The 19,745-nt window shown below is 36.3% G+C and overlaps 1 protein-coding gene across 2 annotated transcripts in view; it reads right to left on the minus strand.

Moving 5' to 3' along the window:
• ARL6 (ADP ribosylation factor like GTPase 6) overlaps positions 1–11,966 on the minus strand; it is a 29,864-nt gene extending 17,898 nt beyond the window's left edge. Inside the window, exons 1-4 of one of the 2 annotated variants that reach the window (XM_037525675.2) lie at positions 11,522–11,966; positions 8,540–8,689; positions 2,553–2,614; positions 2,078–2,146 (exon numbers count right to left, since the gene is read on the minus strand). In XM_037525675.2, coding sequence (XP_037381572.1) covers positions 2,078–2,146; positions 2,553–2,614; positions 8,540–8,662 — 254 coding nt within the window. In that variant the 5' untranslated portion in view covers positions 8,663–8,689; positions 11,522–11,966. The other variant, XM_037525676.2, reaches the window with a different exon arrangement.
• Positions 11,967–19,745: the final 7,779 nt, after the last annotated feature.

Here is a 19,745-nt window from a genome sequence, read left to right on the forward strand (position 1 = left end):
ACATGGTGCAGCAAACCTCTCCTGACTCACCCACTGCTCCCCTCAGCAGGTATTTCAGTATATCTGCCTGTTCTGTTCCCCACTCTGTCTCTGGCAAATCCTCTCACCCCCCGCACCTCTGGCCTACACCCCAGTTTTTGTATGCACAAATAAATAAATCCTTAAAAAAAAGGTAACCATACACATATATAAAGTAACTATATATAAATTCTTAAAAAAGTAACTACATATATATATACTACATATATATTATACTTTATATATTATTATATATATTATTTTTTATATTATTATATATATTACTACTATATATAACTTTTTTTAAGGATTTATATATATATATAAATAAAAACAGGAATTGTTTACCAACTAATGGAAAAGGAGTTAAAAAAATATTGCATTGAAAATTCAGGTTTCATTAAAAAAAAGAGGTAAAAGCTTCTCATTTCCCTAGAGAATTTAATGCATGATACCACAAACACTGACCCTCAAATTTTTGACACTCTTCTCTTTCTCTCAGATTTCCTCTTGTTATATATGTTTTAAATAGGCCTTATATCTATTACAGTATTCATTGAAAAGAACATCTGGAATAAATCTTCTCTGGTTCATCTGGAAATACATTTTCCCCCATATGACAGGAAAGAATTATCAATTAAAATTAAAGCCTGATTTGGTAGTCCCCACACATCATTTCAAGATCAGGTCATAATGACAAAAATATATTTAATCAATGAATACTGTTCCAAGGTTCAGACTCCAAAAGTGAATTACACTGCTTAAATAAAGGAGTCTTGGCAATAGTGGATGTTAATTAGTAACTTTAACATCAAATGTAAATCTTGAGAGAGTTTAACACATCTGAATCCTAGTAACTGGACAAATATTAATTTGAAGTGATTATCAAGAATCTGACCTACATGTGCTGAAAAACTGTCTCTTTTATTTTTTAAGATTTATTTATTTTTGCATAGAAGAACTGTGGTATAAGCCAGAGGTATGGGGGATGAGATGATTCACCACAGACAGAATGGGGAGCAGAACAGGAAGATTTACTGAAATATACTGCTGTGGGGAGCAGAGGGCAAGACAGGAGAGGTCTGCTGTGGCTATATGTGGGTTAGCTCCCTGGCTGGGGATCGAGCTCAGGTTGTCAAGGTGATAGTGCTGAGACTTAACCCCTAAGCCATCAGGAAGGCCCTGAGAAGTATCTTGGTTAGAATTACTTGTGAAATAAATGGTAAACTGATATAGACAGTTGTACTGCTAGTTTAACTAAATTTATTCAGATAAGTATTTACTTATCTGTATGTCCAGCATCATACTAGGCCTTGAAAAAAATAATTTGAGTAAGAAATAATCCCTGAGCTTGAGGAGTTCATATTCTCATCAGGGAAGCAACCATGGTATATGATTTTAAGATGTAATGAATATGATTACAAAGCTATGAATGAACAAATTACTGTGTGAACACTGAGGGCAAAATAACTGGTCAAAATGGTGAAACTTCACAGAAGAGGGGACTTGTAAGCTAATTTTTAAGGCATGAATACATTAACCAGAGAGGTTGGGTAAAACAGGGTATTAAAAACAAAATTTGAAGGACCTGAGCATTTGAGAAATAAAGTGAATATGACTGTACCTTTATTTTTTTAAATTAGGACATGTACTTACATATATGAAAAATTTACACTGCAAACTGCTTATGTAATATTTTGGATTTTTAATCTTTTTTTTTTTAAAGATTTATTTATTTATTTTATACCAGCAATGAGTACAGTCAGAAGCACAGGAGAGTGAGAGAATTCACCAGAGCCAGAGCGGGGAACAGAACAGGCAGACTGACGAAATACACTGCTGAGGGGAGCAGCGGCACAGTGCTGTGCATGAGAGGTCTGTGCGCCATGTGGGACCCTCACTGGCGACCAGGGATTGAACGGGCGCTGCAGAGGCTGAGCTTCGCAGCCCAGCGCTCAACTGCTGCACCACCAGGTGAGGCCCTCTAATCATATTTTGTTATCAAAATAGAACCATCAGTTAATGTTAACTATCAGTTAACATTCACAAACATACTTACTTATAGTAGTGTTCCCAGAGATTTCTGTATCTTCCTTGACCTGACATATCAAACACTGTAAAAGACAAACTACAAAAAAACAAAAAAGATGACATTGTAAGTTACTAACTTAAAGTGTAACTTATACAAAAAATTTTAGATTGTTTTCAATCAAAGAAAACACCCTTGAATATATATAATATTCAACTTTGGCTAATTTTTATTTTCAAGTGCCATAAAATAAATTTATTGAACACAGCATTTTGCATAACTGATATATAAAAATATGTTTTTTTTTTTTTGCTAGTGAGGTTATAAGAATTTTCTTAAGTCTAAATTGTGAAAAACAGTCCTGAGTTAGTGGTACAAATATTTTTAATGCCTATAGGTTCATAAAACAACAGATTACTTTTTCTAAGAGTGGGAGGAATAATTAGGTAGATCAAATATTATCATCTTCACTCCAAATCTTTGTCACAAGTATAATAAAGATTACCTGGATGATTTGAATTTCTCTATGCTGAATCCTATTGTTGGAACTATATCTTGAGATTGAGCCTTTAAGGAAAAAGACAAAGCTTAGAAATTTGCAATTAACAAAAATGAATTTTTCCATTCTTTTTTTTTTCTTTTTTTAAGATTTATTTATTTATTTATTTATTTATTCACACAAGCACTGGGTACAGTCGGAAGCGCGGGAGGGTGAGAGAATTCACCAGAGCCAGAGTGGGGAGCAGAGCAGGCAGAAGGACTGAAGTACACTGCTGAGGGGAGCAGCGGGCGGCAGGAGAGGTCTGCGCGCCATGTGGGTCCCTCCTCCGGTGGCCGGGGAGCGGGAATTGAACCGGCGCTGCAGAGGCTGCAGGCAGCTTAGCAACCCAGCGCTCAACCGCTGCGCCACCGGGGAGGTCCTGAATTTTTCCATTCTTAAAAATAAAAGCATTCAGATTTTTCCAATTCTAAAGCCTGCCACTAAAGAGACAAAGGATTAAACAAAATTATAATTTCTGCAATGGAATTAAAACGTATAAATTCTTTTTTTTAAAGATTTATTTATTTATGCATACAAAAGCTGGGGGGCAGCCCAGAGGAGCAGGTGGGTGAGAGGATCCACCAGAGACATAGTGGGGAGCAGAACAGGCAGATCTACTGAAATAAACACTCAGAGGAGCAGAGGGCAAGACAGGAGAGGTCTGCTGGCCAGGGATTGAACTTGTGCTGCAGTGGCTGTGGATAGATTCATAGTGCTGGGACTTAATCTCTTGTGCAAGTTTAAAGTTCACTAATAGGGCCTCCCAGGTGGCGCAGTGGTTGAGCGCTGGGTTGCAAAGCTGCCTGCAGCCTCTGCAGCGCTGGTTCGATCCCCGGCTGCTCCCCGGCCTCCAGGGGAGGGTCCCACATGGCATGCAGGCCTCTCCTGCCACCCACTGCTCCCCTCAGCAGTGTACTTCGTCAGTCTGCCTGCTCTGCATCCCGCTCTGGCTCTGGTGAATTCTCTCACCCTCCCGTGCTTCCGACTGTACCCAGTGCTTGTATAAATAAATAAATAAATCTAATTAAAAAAAAAAAAGTTCACTAATTATGAATCTGCATAATGTATGTGTCGTGGTTCACATTTTATTTGCTAAGTTACCCTGAGTTCACATGTAGGATGTTCTAATCTTTCAACACATAATTACTGAGTTATATTTGCTATAAACTGTCTTCATGTCTAGATGGCGAATGACAAATATACATGGTCCTTGCTCTCATGGAGTTTATAAGCTAGAGGAGGTTAACAGCAATGAACAACTAAGGAACAAATGAACAGAACTTCAGGCAGTGATAAGTACGCTGAGAGGTAACTGGGGGGTGGAGACAGCAGGGCAGGGGAGGGGTGGCTTGGGGCACCAGAGAAGAGTGCTCATAAAAGGCGTCTCACAGGTGCTATCTGACCAGGAGTGAAAATCACAAAGGGGAAAGGTCATGACAAGATCTTAATAATGAACATTCCAGTTAGAGGGATCAGTGCAGTGACTCCATGGAGGAAGGAACTTTCCTCTCATGGAAAGTACAAGAACTGCATGTCTAACGTATAGTGAGTAAGGGTAAGAACTCTATCTAAGGAAGTAAGAGAGGCAGGTCTTGAAGGGCATGGTAGGGAATTCTGTGTGAAGAGGTTGCAAGGGGGCAGGAGAACATTAGGAGTCCTGCTGACAAGTCCCAAAGGCAAGTAAAATGCTTTATATTGGAACTTAATTCATAAGGTGACTTCTAACATTTCATCATAAAAACTGTTTCACCTTTTGAATAAAAATCTACTTTCTAGTCCAGATGTCCAAGAGTTATTATCGACTCTTACCTTTCTACATTCTATATACAACCATTTTTTAAGTGTTATTGTTTCTATCTCAGTCTAAACCCTTATCATTTCTTGCTTTGAATTGCTGTAAGTCTCCTAATTACTCCTAATTTCTAATATGCTGCCTCATGTAAGTTACTTAGCTTCTCTAAACCTTAGTTTTCTCAAATGTGCAATATAGTATTACTAATCTTAATTCAGAAAGTTATGAGAATTAAATGAGTTAACAGATACCAAATACTCCACAGTGTATGGCCCAGAGTAAATAATCAACAGATGTTTGCTATTAAATAAGTATACTCTTACTGATTTCAGCCATAAAGCTATTTTCTCCATACTGCTTCAAGTGTAACTTGATAAAAAATTTCCCTCTTCAGAAGAGTTCATCTTGTTGCTTTTATATGAAAACAGGAGTTGTAGAGGGAAAATTGTTTCCTCACATCATTAACTTCACTCAGGTGGTCTGCTTTTAGAAAAAATTTTTTTAAAGATTTATTTATTTATACAAGAACTGGGATACAGGCCAGATGTGCAGGAGGGTGAGAGGATTCACCAGAGACAGAGCAGGGAACAGAACAGGCAGACTGACGAAACACAATGCTGAGGGGAGCAGCAGGTGAGACAGGAGAGGTCTGCCGCGCCATGTGGGACCCTTGCCGGCTGGCCGGGATCGAAGCTGTGCTGCAGAGGCTGCAGACAGCTTCACAGTGCAGTGCTCAACTGCCTGCACCACTAGGGGAGTCCCTGCTTCTAGAAATTTTAAGTTCAAATGGAAAACAGACTGAGAAGTCACTGGATCTTGGTCACCTTAAGAGTAATGTGCTATTACAGGAGTACTCTCGCCCCCAGAGCATCCCTGGTTTTGCCCTTCTGAAGTTTGTTTATTCAATTTGTTCTTACATTCTGTGAGCTACCTAGTATTCTTATAATTTTTTTGGTTTATATTACCATTTATTTCCTGGCACTGAGATTCCTGCTTCAAACCTAAGGTTCCCTTCACTGAACAATGAACTTTATAATGAGAGTTTCCTTATTTTTGCTGTCCCCTAATATCCCAATATTTTGATTTTGAGGGTTTTCATGTAGAAATCACATGATAAAATAATCTGTTATTATTATTAGGAAAAACATACCAATAAAAAAGCGAGGAAGTTTAAAGAAATTTCAAAAAACGTCTTTAAGATAGTAGCCTTGTCTTCACTGAATTGTAATTAGAACATTTGCCCAGACTCTCCACAATCACATAATCACTGCGCTTCTCTATAACTCTGTTGCCAGAGAAGATCCCTTTTAACTTGCTATTTTACTTAAAGTGAAACAGTTAAACAACTTTCTTTTCTTCCCCCACATCCCTAAAGTTTTAATGGAAGATAATTAGACAAAAAACCTTTACAAATTAATCAGACAGAACAAGAATTCCTCTGATTCAAGAGGGATTTTCCTCAAAAGAATTCCACAAATAGTTTCAAACATTAAACTCCCTCTGCTCTATCCAGGAACAAGTACATATGATCATTCTCTAAATTGGACAGAACGGTAGAGAGCAAGTATAGAGTATAGAAAATATTATGGGAATATTACCTAAGTGAGTTGGACCATTTGAGAGAGTCCAGGGATAAACATCAATAGGAATGGAGCAAGATTTTTGATACCCTATTTGGTGAGTTTTACTAGGTCAGCTGAATGGGATATCCTTGGTGCATCTGTCACCATTCCTCATCCATAAAAAAAAAAAAATCATCCATCAATTGTTTGCCATAAAATATATTTAAATACCAATATTCTAGGTGTTTGGGATTCAGTTCTGAATAATACAAGATCTGTGCTCTTACAGAACTTAAATTCATAATGAGTAAATTTAATAAACAAATTAGCAACTGAATATGCAAGGTAAGAATATAAAACTGGATGATGTGCCAGAATGACAGCATGTATTCCGTGGAATGGGGCGGGGGTGATGTGGGGGGAGACTGGGAAATTTAAAAGAAAGGTGTTTAAAGAGTATATCACTAAGAAATGACAGTTAAGACCAGATTCTTGAAAAGAGTGATCAGGTTACAACATCCCCTCATGTCTCCTCATTCATTAATTTAGAAGGAAAGACAAATACTGGATGATTTTACTCCTTTGTGGAATAAGTAAAACAAAACAAAGGAACAGACAAAACTAAACCAAACAAACTCTGGATATCTGACTGTAAAATTGAGGCGGCCAGAGGGAGGAAGTAGGAGAAAAAGGTGGGGAGCAATGGACTATGGTATACGATTTAGGGTGTTTTGGTGGCAGGTATGGTAACATACATCTGAAAAGGTGTGAATCTGACCTATGAGTCCAACAGTGTTGTAAACCAACATTAGGCTCAATAGAATAATAATATATATATATATATATATATATATATATATATATACTCTCACACACACATATAGATATACACGATAGAAACCCACAGAGAAGCACCAGTTTTAAGTCAATAGTTTGACTACAAAGTGAGACTACTATTAAACAAGACCTGCAACATTTTCAGCAAGGCATTTGCTGAAAGAGCCCTATAAATTTCTATAATTTGCTTAATTTATTAATAATGTTTCTAATGGTGGAGCCATATGCCATCACATGCATTCTTATTTGCTTTTACCCATGCAGTGAAACCAGAAAAGGAGAATATTTCCTTGAGAAGGAGATCTTGGGAATTTTGGGAGGCAAATTTCAATTTAAGAGCGTCAGAAAATCCTGTGGCCAGATTAAGCCATACCTTCCAATATCAACTTTTTCAATAATGCCGTTATTTTCCATCTGCCGAACTTCAGCAGGCACATCTCAGCTGATCCCAGCTCAGTCAAGGACCCCTTCTAAAACACCTAAATTACTTTCCAAATTCATTTTCATTTTCTTATCCTGACTGCCTCAAAGTCTCCCCTAAAAATACAGTAGCAGATAGTTGTTTTTACATAGCAAACACATCCATGTAGAAAAGCAATAATGGTATTTTTGTAATTCCAAACCAAGCTCCAGGTGAACAGAAATGAAACTGAAGCTGTTGCAAAAGAAAGTGGAGCAGTAAGATTTCTCATTTCACCCAATCTGAAGTATGTTTACAGATAATTAAGCTTAATTAGCTTACTTAGCAGCGTATTTCTCACTCTCTAGTCATTCGATTTTTAAGAGTAACAGATTCCTAGTTTTTACCTCATCTATATGTGCCTGTTATTTTTCTTACTCAACATTTTTATTTGACTAATTTTTTTTACCTAAATACATGTACTTACGAACTATATTAGTTATATAACTAATATCCATTCTCCCTTTCTTTCACACTCATAGAACCCTATTACTTTTGGTAGCAGCAATATGCTCTGCTTTAAAAAAAAAAATGTAGCTTCATATTCAGATAAGGATAGTCAGTGAGATGTAAGTCAGCTATTGGGGGTCTTCTGAGTAAGTTCTTTAAGGAGGACTTATTTAGCTAGAAGACCTACTCCATTAATATGATGTTATTTTCCCCTAATAGTATGTTTTTTTTCCCATAGTTAATCAAGGTGACCATGTGGGTATTTTCAGGATGAAAACCAGGCACTAAGGATAGGTACAAAGGAAAAAAAAGAAGATGCCTGAGTCTTTAGTCCACTGCTACATAGGATTTTTTTATTTGTAGCAGAATCTAACTTTAATTATATATCATATATTAAAAAGTCAGCTTTAATATATTTTTCAGTTATTAAATACTGTGTTCATATATTTATCACTTAAGTGATAAAGTCATCTCTCTTGCTTAATTCTATTGATAAACATACCACATTCTTGGGGAAAACTAATTATCCAAAGGCATTATAAAAATGATTCACCTTTCCCTTTGTTTCACTCCTTCCATAAAAAGAAGGCAATGTTATGTGAAAGGAAATTTGACTAATTTGTGAAAATCTTTGGAGGGAAAAGAAGACACTTGAAAAAGAATAATCAAGATTTATCTATATACTTGCATGAAATACACTGCTAAGTAGGCCTGACTCATGCTACTTTAAGGTACTAGAAAGTTAACAAAATTTTATAACAAAAGTATATTAAGTTATAATGGCAAATAAAATAATTTTTATAACATTTTCTAGCAGAAAATACATAAAGAATCCAACAAAAATACTTACATTTGAAGGTTTAAGTTTGTTGATGATTGTTGTTTTGCCACTATTATCCAACCCAAGGCACAAAACATGAACCTCCTTTTTCTTCAGACCTAGCAAGCCTGAAAGTCTGTCTAGCAATCCCATGATGTGACTCAAATATTTGCAAACTAGCTGCAAGTCAGGAAAAAAAGATATTATTCACAGGCACCTAAATGAGCAAGTGTATCAAAAAATTAAATAATCAAGACATACAGAGATATTATAAAAACCATGCCAATGTTGCATTGCATTTAGTAAACAGACTATAAGCTGATTACTAGAAAGGAACCTTAGCTGAAATGTAGATTAGCAGTTTATAATCCCGGGCAATGCAGAATGATGTCCTTGAAATAGATGTGCCTTTCTCATTGCAATTTAAAATACTTAAGAAGAAAACATGGTTAAACTTAGTATTACGTTGAGTCTGACATTTGTGTTACTTGAAAATATACATGAACTGCGGCTTCTTTCAGAAATCTCTAACTAAATCTGGGGAACGCAGTTCACAGAGGCTGAACTTAGAAAGCCTAATATAGAAAGTAGAAGACAGACTAGAAAAACAGAAAAAACAAAACAAAACAGGATTTTGTCTTCAGCCTTTAAGTCTTCGGCTAAATTTTTTTCTGAAATCATTGTAATATTTTACAATAACATTTGCTTGATTACACCCAATTTAGGTTGAGTTTTCTATGAGTACAAACAAAAGAATTCTGACATATTTATCCCTATTTTCTTATGGTTCTTACATAAATCTTTGGAAGTTACCATAAATCTATTTGGGAATAAGGGTATATATAAAATACAGATGCATAATTTTATTAAACCTTACTAAATATGTTTTCTTAAAACTGTAAATTATCTGAAACATTCTGTTAAGTATTACCTTTACAGGAACTTTAGAACATTATGATTTTAGATTTTCGCTTAGTTTTCTCAAATTATGTAAAAGTTTCTTTGTTAATTTTCCCTGGGAGTGTTTGTTTGTTTATCAATTTTTTTTTTGAAAAAAAAAAAAAAAATCCTTCCAATGAAAACTTGAAAAAGAAAACCTCCATCAGCAATCCAAAGTCAGAAATATTTCGAAGTCAAATAAAATTCCTGCTGACACATCACTTGCTATTTGGTAGTTTTACAGTTATTCATATCCTTGCAAGGTACTTTTAAATTTAGACTTTAGTTCTGCAAGTGAAACTTTCCAAGGGAGTTTCCTTTGGGTTCATCAATTCCCCACATTGTTACTACATGGCAAAAGAAGAGCGATCACCACCCCCTTGCCAGGACAGTACCAGCTGCTGCAAGGACAGTACCAGCAGTAACACAGTATATGTGTATTCCAAATATTTCCCAAGTTACTCTCCTATGATTTTCAGTTCTTTAAATACTAATCTGATATATCCTTATTTCCATCTAAGTTTCCAGAAGTCGATTATACATCTCCTTCAGTATTTTTTATTTCATGCCACCCAATACAACGTGTATCTTGAAGGATGTAAGGCCGTAGTAAGTGAAATGATAAGAGGCTTCCAAGGCAACTGCATATGAAAGGAGGCTGCATCGCTGAGTTTGTTCAGATTGCTTGCAGGATCACTATGGATACAACTCTCAAAACTGAATTCCAATGAATTCCACCCCCAAAGCATGTGGGATATAACAGAGCCACAGTTAACCTACCCAAGGAATGGGATTCATCTCAGGTTCTATATTTTGCTACTTGACTCAACTTTTCTTCTTGTGTTCAAGACTAAAATATCACTCCATTTATTCCTTTAAATCACATCTTAAGGTTACGCATTTGTAGAATAAAACCGAGCTTTCTGATAACATGAACTGATTTTCAGAGACCATTTAAATTCAAAGTAAATTTGTTACTATTTGTTATTGTACTAAATAAATGACATAAAGGCTTATATCTTATTTTTTTTATTCTATACAGTTTTAACAGATTTTTAAAAAGATGTCAACGTGGCACATTTTCCCCCTATGTGCATATATTACAAAGTATCAATTTTCAGATGTATCTGATACTTCAATATTCATTTATCACAGCACCTTGTCTAGTGACTTTCTGACTCTTATCCATAGCTTGTCAAATACCTAATGTTTATTTAAATATTTTGGGCTATACAATTTAAAAGAGAAGTCAGTTGCTATAAAAGGTGTAACTACATTTATTGAAGTTGCTTTATAAACAACTACCATATAACCGATGAATTTTCTATTTCTTAGTAATTATAAGTTTCCGCAAGTTTACTTTTTGCATACATGAATGAACAAAATAAAAGATAATAGCTTATGCCACTTAACATTTATTTACCATGTTCTAAGTGCACAGTGTGAGATCCAATTAAAATTTTCTGTAGCTTCCTACAGTAATAGTCATGATTCTCAGTCCAGGCTGCACACTAGAATCAACTGTTGAATTATTATTCTTGAAGATGGACACAAGTGTGTATTTTAAAAAGCTGCAGTGTTTCTGATACACAGTCACTAGTGAGAACTACTGGCTTTCAGAAATAATGTCCAAACTTGAGAGGTTAAATGTGCGAGTAGAGAGAGGGGGATGGAGAACACGTGCTCAGGTACAGAAAACACTGACTGGTACTTCGCAAACTTTCAAAATGTTTGTGAGATGAGCCACTGCATATCCTGACTACTCCAACTTCACATTTTTATTCCGCTTCCGTTTTTTGATGATGCAAATTCACTCACGCTTCTTACACATCAAATAAAGAGGCCCAAATTAGGCAGTGTTCAACCCAAACAAACAAAAACCCGCCCAAACCAATGTAATGAGTTTTACGGTACTCACCTCGCAAGTCCACTTCTCTTGTCCAGCTCCCACATATTAGAAACAACTGTGTGCAGTGTGTGCGCGTGTGTGCAAAACATGGGAAAGATCAATCCTAAAAAAAACTGGCGTGGGGGCGGCGGCGCTGGCTCTTTGGGGATGGGGAAGATAGATACCTGGCCTTTGTGTTGAGTCCCGCGGGCCCGGAGCTGATGAGAACAGGAAAGGACACACTCGCTCGTACCCGTCTCTGGGATGGAAACCGGGTGCGGGGATGCCTCAGTTTTCTGCTCTACTTCTCCACAGAAAGGAGCCCTGGTCCTGAGCAAAGCCGCCTCTCTTCAAGTTGGTTGAACTGTCAGCCTCTGCCTCAGCCAGAGCATCAATGGCTGGGTAGGCGCCTCGGCGCGTGGCGTTCCCTTGGCAACCGCAGGTTCTTCCGGCCACGAAGCCACGCCTCCCTGGTAGCGATTTAGCCGCACTGCTGTTGCTTTTGGGCTTGAAGAGCTTCGGGAAAATGCCAGGGGTACCCCCAAGGAGTGCTAAAGACGGTGTGGGCGCGGGTGGCGTGTGAACTGACCCCTTTCCGGCCCGGAGCCGCGCCGTCCCCGGTGGAGCATGCTGGGAGTTGTAGGCGCGCGCACAGCCTGCCGGGAGGGGCTTGGCGCCCGCGTTTCCGGCGGGCTTCTCTCCTGTTCCTGTGCAAGCTAAGTTCGGGAAGGTCAAGTCCCAGCGGCGGACCCTCGGTGCTGCACCCAGAGAGTTGAGGATTCTCTCTGTGTTGTTGCCTTGTAGGGACTCAAAGTGGGAGCTGCAACTGCAGGACCTGACTGAACCCGGTCGGGCAAGCTGTGCCACGGAGCTGCCCCCTTTACCCTCCACATCTAATCTCTTACGGATTCATAGGCCCAGAGTCTGAGAGTCTGGAGAAGTAGAACTGTAAGCATAGGTAGGGAGAAGGGGAGAGGAGATGAACTGGTGTAAAAAGTCAAAGGCATCAACAAATGTTGGCGAGGATGTGGAGAAAAAGGAACTCTCCTACACTGTTGGTGGGAGTGCAAACTGGTCCAACCACCTTGGAGAGCTGTGTGGAGATTTCTTGACCTACTAAACATAGAGCTTCCATGTGATCCATCAATTCCACTCCTAGGTATTTACCCAAATGACACAGAAACATTAATTTCAAAGGGCACCTGCATCCCTATGTTTATAGCAGCACTATTTACAATAGCTAAGCTATGGAAACAACCCAAATGCCCAAAAATAGATGACTGGATCAAGAAGATGTGGTACAGGGCCTCCCTGGTGGCGCAAGAGTTAAGAAGCAACCTATGAAGCAATTCACAGCCACTGCAGCATGAGTTCGATTCCTGAGCAGATAGGGAGAAACCCACATGACTCAGTAGACCTCTCCTGACTTGCTGGCTGGTCCCCTCAGCAGTGTGTTTCAGTCAATCTTCCTGTTCTGTTCCCCACTCTGTCTCTGGTGAATCCTCTCACCCCCCCACACCTCTGGCCTGTACCCCAATTCTTGTATACATAAATATATATATTTTTTAAAAAAGGTGTGGTATATAGACACAATGGAATATTACTCAGCAATCAAAAAAGATAAACACATGCAGTTTGCAGCAACATGGATAGAGCTGGAAGGGCTCATGTTCATCGAAATAAGCCAGAAAGAAAAAAAGGGACCAGGAGAAAGACTAATTATAATAAAGTAAAAATTAAAATCAACAAGCAACTCTAAACCAGAAACACTGGTGGGGGGAGAGGGGAGTAGGGATTAGGGTCAAAATAAGGGGGGGTGGGAATTGTATGGGGAATATAACCAAGATGAAAATGCATACATTGTGTAAAAATATATAAAATAAAAAAATGATTTGAACAATGACGTAAAATATATACAAATAAATATTTTTTTAAAAAGAAAAAAAGGTCAAAGGCATCAATGGCAAAGGAAATATGCCAGTACTCTGGCTTTTTAGCCACTTGATTTCCAGGAAGCATAATGGCTGATTAGATTACAGCCCCCTCGTCCAACTCCCCCTCATCAAATTGGCAGGTGGTCAGGGAAAGAATAGTCCGAGCTTTTAAAGTTAGCTCCTTGCATTGCCTTGGGGATCTTTCAGTAACAAATAATCTTCCAATTGACAATATTTAGACATAGAAGTTTCTCCCCATTTTCACTACTATGCTTCTCAATGAACAGACTAGAGAGTCAGTAATTTTAAAGATTAGGATTTTTGTCAATTTTTCAAGCTACCTAACCCTACCTAACACCTCTATATGAATGGCGTTCATGACTTAAACGTTCTTCAGAGAGACTTTATCTCTCATTTCTCTTGTTAACCATGCCTATGGGATTTTTATCTCCTCCAACTAATGTTATGTTTACTACCCTGTTAGTTGGCCTGTTAAATAGACCAGGAGGGAGGGAAAAAAAAAAAAGACTAGAAGGAATTATATTAAAAACTAATGATGTCAGGGAGGCGCTTGTATGTGTATAATTAAGGGGAGTGCTTTTTCTTTTTTTCTTTCCCCAAATTTTCAATGTGGTTGTTATTTTTACAATGAAAAGAATGGTTTTGGGGTAGTGACTCTTTTGAAAAGCAAATTCTAACAACAATCCTTACAGTTACATATCCAAAGAACTGACTGTCAAATGCCCTTCTAAAAATGGAGAATGGAAAAATAATCTCCTTTATTGTGTGGCCTCAAACCAATGAGTCCTTCTCTATGTGTTAGCTTCTTACTTTCAAAAGAGACTCTCTCATCTGGTGTTTTTGAGGATTTAATAGATAATAAACACACACATATATTTGGAATATAGTAGGTGTGGTGGTTCTTAAACTGCTGACTCTCAATACATTTACAGGGATACATTGAATACTTTTCTGTGTCTGGTCATTGTGAGTTATTTTAAATTAGCTTCGATGGAAGCTAATTTCCTTGTTGCAATTTGACTTTTTTTTTTCTTGGGCATAATCAGAAGTATTATTTTCCAGAAAATTTTAGTGGACAGATTTTTCTTGTTTGGAATTGATATTTTCTGCCACTAGAGTGAGTTCTATTTTTTCATTGTGCAAAATATTTTGTGAAAATTGTAAATATAGGGAGATTTATATCCAGCTTTTCAGTAAATTTAGGCAGATACATAATTTTTGTACAAAAAATTTAGGGAGTCAGATAAGTGTAGTTGATGGCTTATTAATAGTGATGAAACAGTGGTAATAAAAGTTAATCTAGAAAGTGCCATTTTGACAATTTCATTCTTAAAAAAAATATTGACATTTGAATTTGTTGTTTTGGAACTTTGCCAGTTGACACTGCTCTCAAACTCTGCATAAAAATTGTTCTACTCTAGGGCCTCCCCAGTGGTGCAGCGGTTGAGCGCTGGGTTGCTAAGCTGCCCACAGCCTCCTGCAGCGCCAGTTTGATCCCCAGCATCAGGGTGAGGGTCCCACGTGGCGAGCAGACCTCTCCTGCCGCCCATGCCTCAGCAGAGTATTTTGTCAGTCTGCCTGTTCTACTCTCCGCTCTGGCTCTGGTGAATTGTACCCAGTGCTTGTCTAAATAAATAAATAAATAAATAAATAAATAAATAAATAAATAAATAAATCTTTGAAAAGAAAAATTGTTCTACTCTCATTGAATTAAGAAGATAGTTTGGCTTTCTTTATTTTGAGTATAAGCAACTTTAAAAATGGTATATGATTTTCTGAGGACTAGTTAAGATACCTGTATAAGAGAATAAAATTTCAGTTACTTTATTACCAGTTTTAATTTTATACTGGCTCTTGAATCTTTACTTTTGGATCTGTACTAGAATGATAAAAGTGATGAGTGAGATATGAATATCACACCATGCTGGGTAATTTAGGATACTTTTAATGTATTTTCTTATCAGAAACTTTTAAAAGAATATAGAAAAATCACTGATGCATAATTGAAAGTTTTTGCAATGAATTATTGATGGTTTAAAGTTATTTGAACAGTTGGACATTAGTGTACTTTTTGATCATCTGCAATTTGTGTACAGTATTACTTCTGCAATGAACAACTCATTTGAATCTCACAAAATATTTTGCCAGATTAAAATTATTATAAAATGTGTAAACCAGTTACTCAGTGATTTGTGTGAAATTATGTCTTGACTTTAGTGAAGGTTTGAAAATTGAAAAACTAGCTGATTTTGCATTCAAAATTACTAAGATATGTATAAAGCATCTGGATTTAAAAAACTAAAAAAATTCTATTAAAATGCATCAATACAAAAATCGCAAATTCAACCACCAGAACTGTAACTTTTATTTGTTAATAGATATTTTAATAAACAGGCTTTCTCCACCTGTAAGACCCTGATAAAGCCTCTTAGGAAATCATAGAAAAATAAAATACAATAATTAGTCATTTGTACTTTGTACAAAAATCTTAGTATGTTGCTCAGCAGGAAGTTTTGCTAAACACCATATTCTTTCAGCAAATAGATAGATGACATGTAATGCAATTCACCACATCCCTCATTGAGAGCTGAACATTCTATAACACTATTAACTTGTAAGCATGCCAACACATGAAAATTTACATGGAACATCATAATATTACAGATTTTTATAAGATGAAAATACCACCTTCAAGTAAGTCTAGCCTACTTCACTAGTATAGTAAAGTAGGTAATAGGTAGAATTACAGTTCAATTGTTAACACCCTTTACTGTGTTCATCTCTCTACCATATTGTGATAAACCAAAAAGGAGATTATAGTCTGTGGTAAGAAACCTGAGTGGAAGGCATATATTGAAATTCTAAACTGTGATATAATATCAAAGTAGGGAAAAAATATATAGTGCTGCACCTCCTTATTCTCACAAATAGATCTTTTCCCATTTTGTAAGAGTAAATGGGTACAGTGCTCAATCCATAATTGATGATAAGTAATTTTATGACAGGTTACAAAGAGATATTTAAAAATCATATTCATACTTATAGCAAAGAAATAAGTTTTCAGTTGCAGTTTTTCATTAGTCAAGTATTGGTTTGTGAGGGGTTATGTCTAACCTAGACAAATATTGTCTAGGTATTTTATATATGTACTAGTTTTTAACTAATACAATTTTTGGGATTTGTGCTACAAAGATTATTATAACTGTACCTTAGTTTGAATACACTGCAACTGTCATCTACCATTTAATATTTGACATGGCCATTTAAATATGTGTTTAATTAAATACATATTTGTATGTGCACATATATTTTTATATTTTGGACTATGCTAAAACAGCAAAAAAATGGAGTACAATCTCATTCCATTATTCACAATATAATTTTACATCAAATCCAAAGAATAAATATGTACCTATAAATTCCAACACATTGAATTACATAAAGCCTATCCAGAAATAAAGTCCTAAGTACATTAAAAAGATCACATCCTTCATATAAATTAGGGAGGACACAGTGAACAAAGTAACCATATTGCCCATATGTTTCTTCTAAATGACAGATGGTACTAATGTTTTTCATAAGAAAGCAAAAATTAAATAAAAATACTGTTTTACGGAATGATTAGAGCCCTGTTTGTCTTCTTTTTAAAAAATGCAAATGGGGTTCAATATCCTTCAGAATAGTGTAAGAGAAAATTGACAGCTTGAATATATAATACATATATTCAGGAATAAACTAATTTTAATTTTCATAGACCTACGATTATAACAGAATAGCTGCAAAATGTTTCTGTCTTTTACTCTGTAATAGACAAAAATAACAAAACATTACATGGAGAAGTCCTCACTTAATCGCTACATTATGGAAAAGAGGCTTCTGTTATCAGAGTTCTTGGAAAGCACAGAGTTCAGTTCCAGTCTTCCAAATCAGAGATCTCAAAAATACTTAGTAAAAATGGCTTTAAAATATTTTATACAATAGATCTTTTCCTTATGGTGTATTACATACACACAAATACCCATTGAATGGGTGTTACATACACATGCACACACACGTATACACACACACATATTCATTTTTCCCCCTTTCCAACTACTTACACATCTCTCTTTCCTACTCCCCAGACTGACTTTTACCTGATCTTGGTAATCTAAAACTACTCCCATTATTAACATCTTTACCCTCTACCACACATTTACCAACCTCTGCGTGGGTTACACTCTGCCTTCCCTCCTTTTGAGTCTGTCTCCTATCAAAAACTAACCTCCTACTTATGCTTTGAATCCTAATCCTTCTATCTTTCAAGTTCTTTTCTATCATTAAGGATAATGACTTTTCCCTTTCTATCAAATCATTCTCAGGAGTATATAAATATATTCTACCATCCTTTCTCTAAAATGCACACACATACCCCCAATACCTCTAGACCCCACATCTCCCTCCAACTACTTGCTCTATTTCTCTTGCTTTAGTTAAAACTTCTTGAAAAGAAATAATAGATAGTCCACTTTCCTAAAATATCTTAATTCATTTCAATCAGACTTTGACTTCACTGCTTCATAGAAAGTGCCCTTGTTAAGGTCACTAATGATTTCCATGTTGCCAAATCCAGTAGTTATTTCTTTGTTCTAATTTTGACTTCTTAAAAGAATTTACTCTGTATGACCAATTGCATTTCTTTTTTTAATCTTACACTTCTCAGAGTCCTCTCTTGGCTTCCAATTCTCTGCCCAATTCTTCTAAATATTGGAATGTTCTAGATATCAATCCAGGCCTACTTCTCAACTTCACAGTCATTTCCTAGGTGATATCAAAACTTTAAAAACCCTATATATTAGTCATGTGTTGTTTATTGATGGGGATACAGTCTGAGAAATGCATCATTAGGTGATTTTTGTCACCGTGCTAATGTCACAGAATGTAATCACACAAACCTAGAGGGTGTAGCCTACTTCACACTTAGGCTATATGGTAGAGACTATTGGAACCACAGTTGTAGAGGCAATCAATCTTGACTGTAATGTGCTTGACTGTATATTGGTGACTTACAAACCTTGATATCCCGGGAGCCCTGATTGCTCTGTGGACCTCTCATATATAATAATCTACTTGATATCTCCATTTAAATATCTAACAGACACCTTATGTATTACCTGCCTAAAGTCAAATTCCAAACCTGCTTCTTGTGCACTATTGACAGCCTGACATTCCCCAAATGCAGGATTAATCTTTGACTTTTTCCTCTTATTCCTATACCTAATCCAAAAGTAAGCTGTCTCAAATATACCCAAAACCCATCCACTTCTCTCCATGTTCGCTCCTTCCACTTTAACAAAAGCCACCATTTTTTTGTTTGAAGGACTGCAGTAACCTCATAATTGTTCCTTAGCCATGTCTCATTTTTGCTTCTGTTCATTTACTGTGTACCAAGAATAGTGTTCTCTCTGACCTCAAATCCTTCACACTCTACACATTAACTGTTCCCTCTGTTTAGAATTGCTCTTCACCTATTATCTCTGATCACTGGTCATGCTTCTCAGATAACAGTTTAGAAGTCACATCCTCAGAAAAGAATTCCTTATTGCTTAACATAAAGATGCCACAGTCATGATATATAACATTAATAATTTAATTATCAGCATAACACATCACTATTTCTTTACTGTGAGTCTTTTAAAAGCCTCTATGAGGTCAATTCTATGAAACAGGGTCATTTTGCTTGATTTGGTCACTCTGTAATCTCAGTGCCTACAAAAGGGCACTGGTACAAGATAGTTTTCAATAAACATTAGTTAAATGCATTAGTGGCCTTTAGGATAAAAATATATTTACTAGTATACATACTAGTTTTAAAATTTGGGAATGATACAATTTTGGACCAGGAAACAGACACGACTCCCTTTAATATTTGTTATTCTATCTGTACACCACAGTGTGAAAAGCTTTGACTGAACAAATCATGATTTGTTTTTCTTTACATAAACTATAGATATTAACTACAGTAGAGTGAGATAGGAAAAGGAAATGCTTTGCTTCCTCAAAGGGATTTTTGGAAACTCTGAAGAAATTAAGCAAATTGAATAAATAAAAATGGAATGGCTTTTCACTTTTGTTTTGAAGTATCCTGTTTGGTAAAATCTAAAACACTGAATAACAGTTAACAGTGAAAAGTAAAATACAAACATATGTTCACTATTTTAAATACACAATGTCCAATGGACAATTTTCTGCAGTTCCACTTCATTGACTATCTGACCAACATTAGATAAATGAAGAGTAACTTCAAAAACACTAACTTTAGCTACTATGGCATGGTATTTGGCTTCAACTTCTTTGAGAACTGGAAAGTTATAACCATTATGAGATGGAATGGAAATACAAAATAAAAAGTGGCTTTAAAAAATATTTACTTGAAAAGAGGAGGCAAAGATTATAAGCTTCTAGAGATCATATG

The sequence above is a fragment of the Talpa occidentalis genome, unplaced genomic scaffold (genome assembly GCF_014898055.3).
Source record: "Talpa occidentalis isolate TD23 unplaced genomic scaffold, MPIMG_talOcc4v2.1 talOcc4.4, whole genome shotgun sequence".
Lineage (NCBI taxonomy): Eukaryota > Metazoa > Chordata > Mammalia > Eulipotyphla > Talpidae > Talpa > Talpa occidentalis.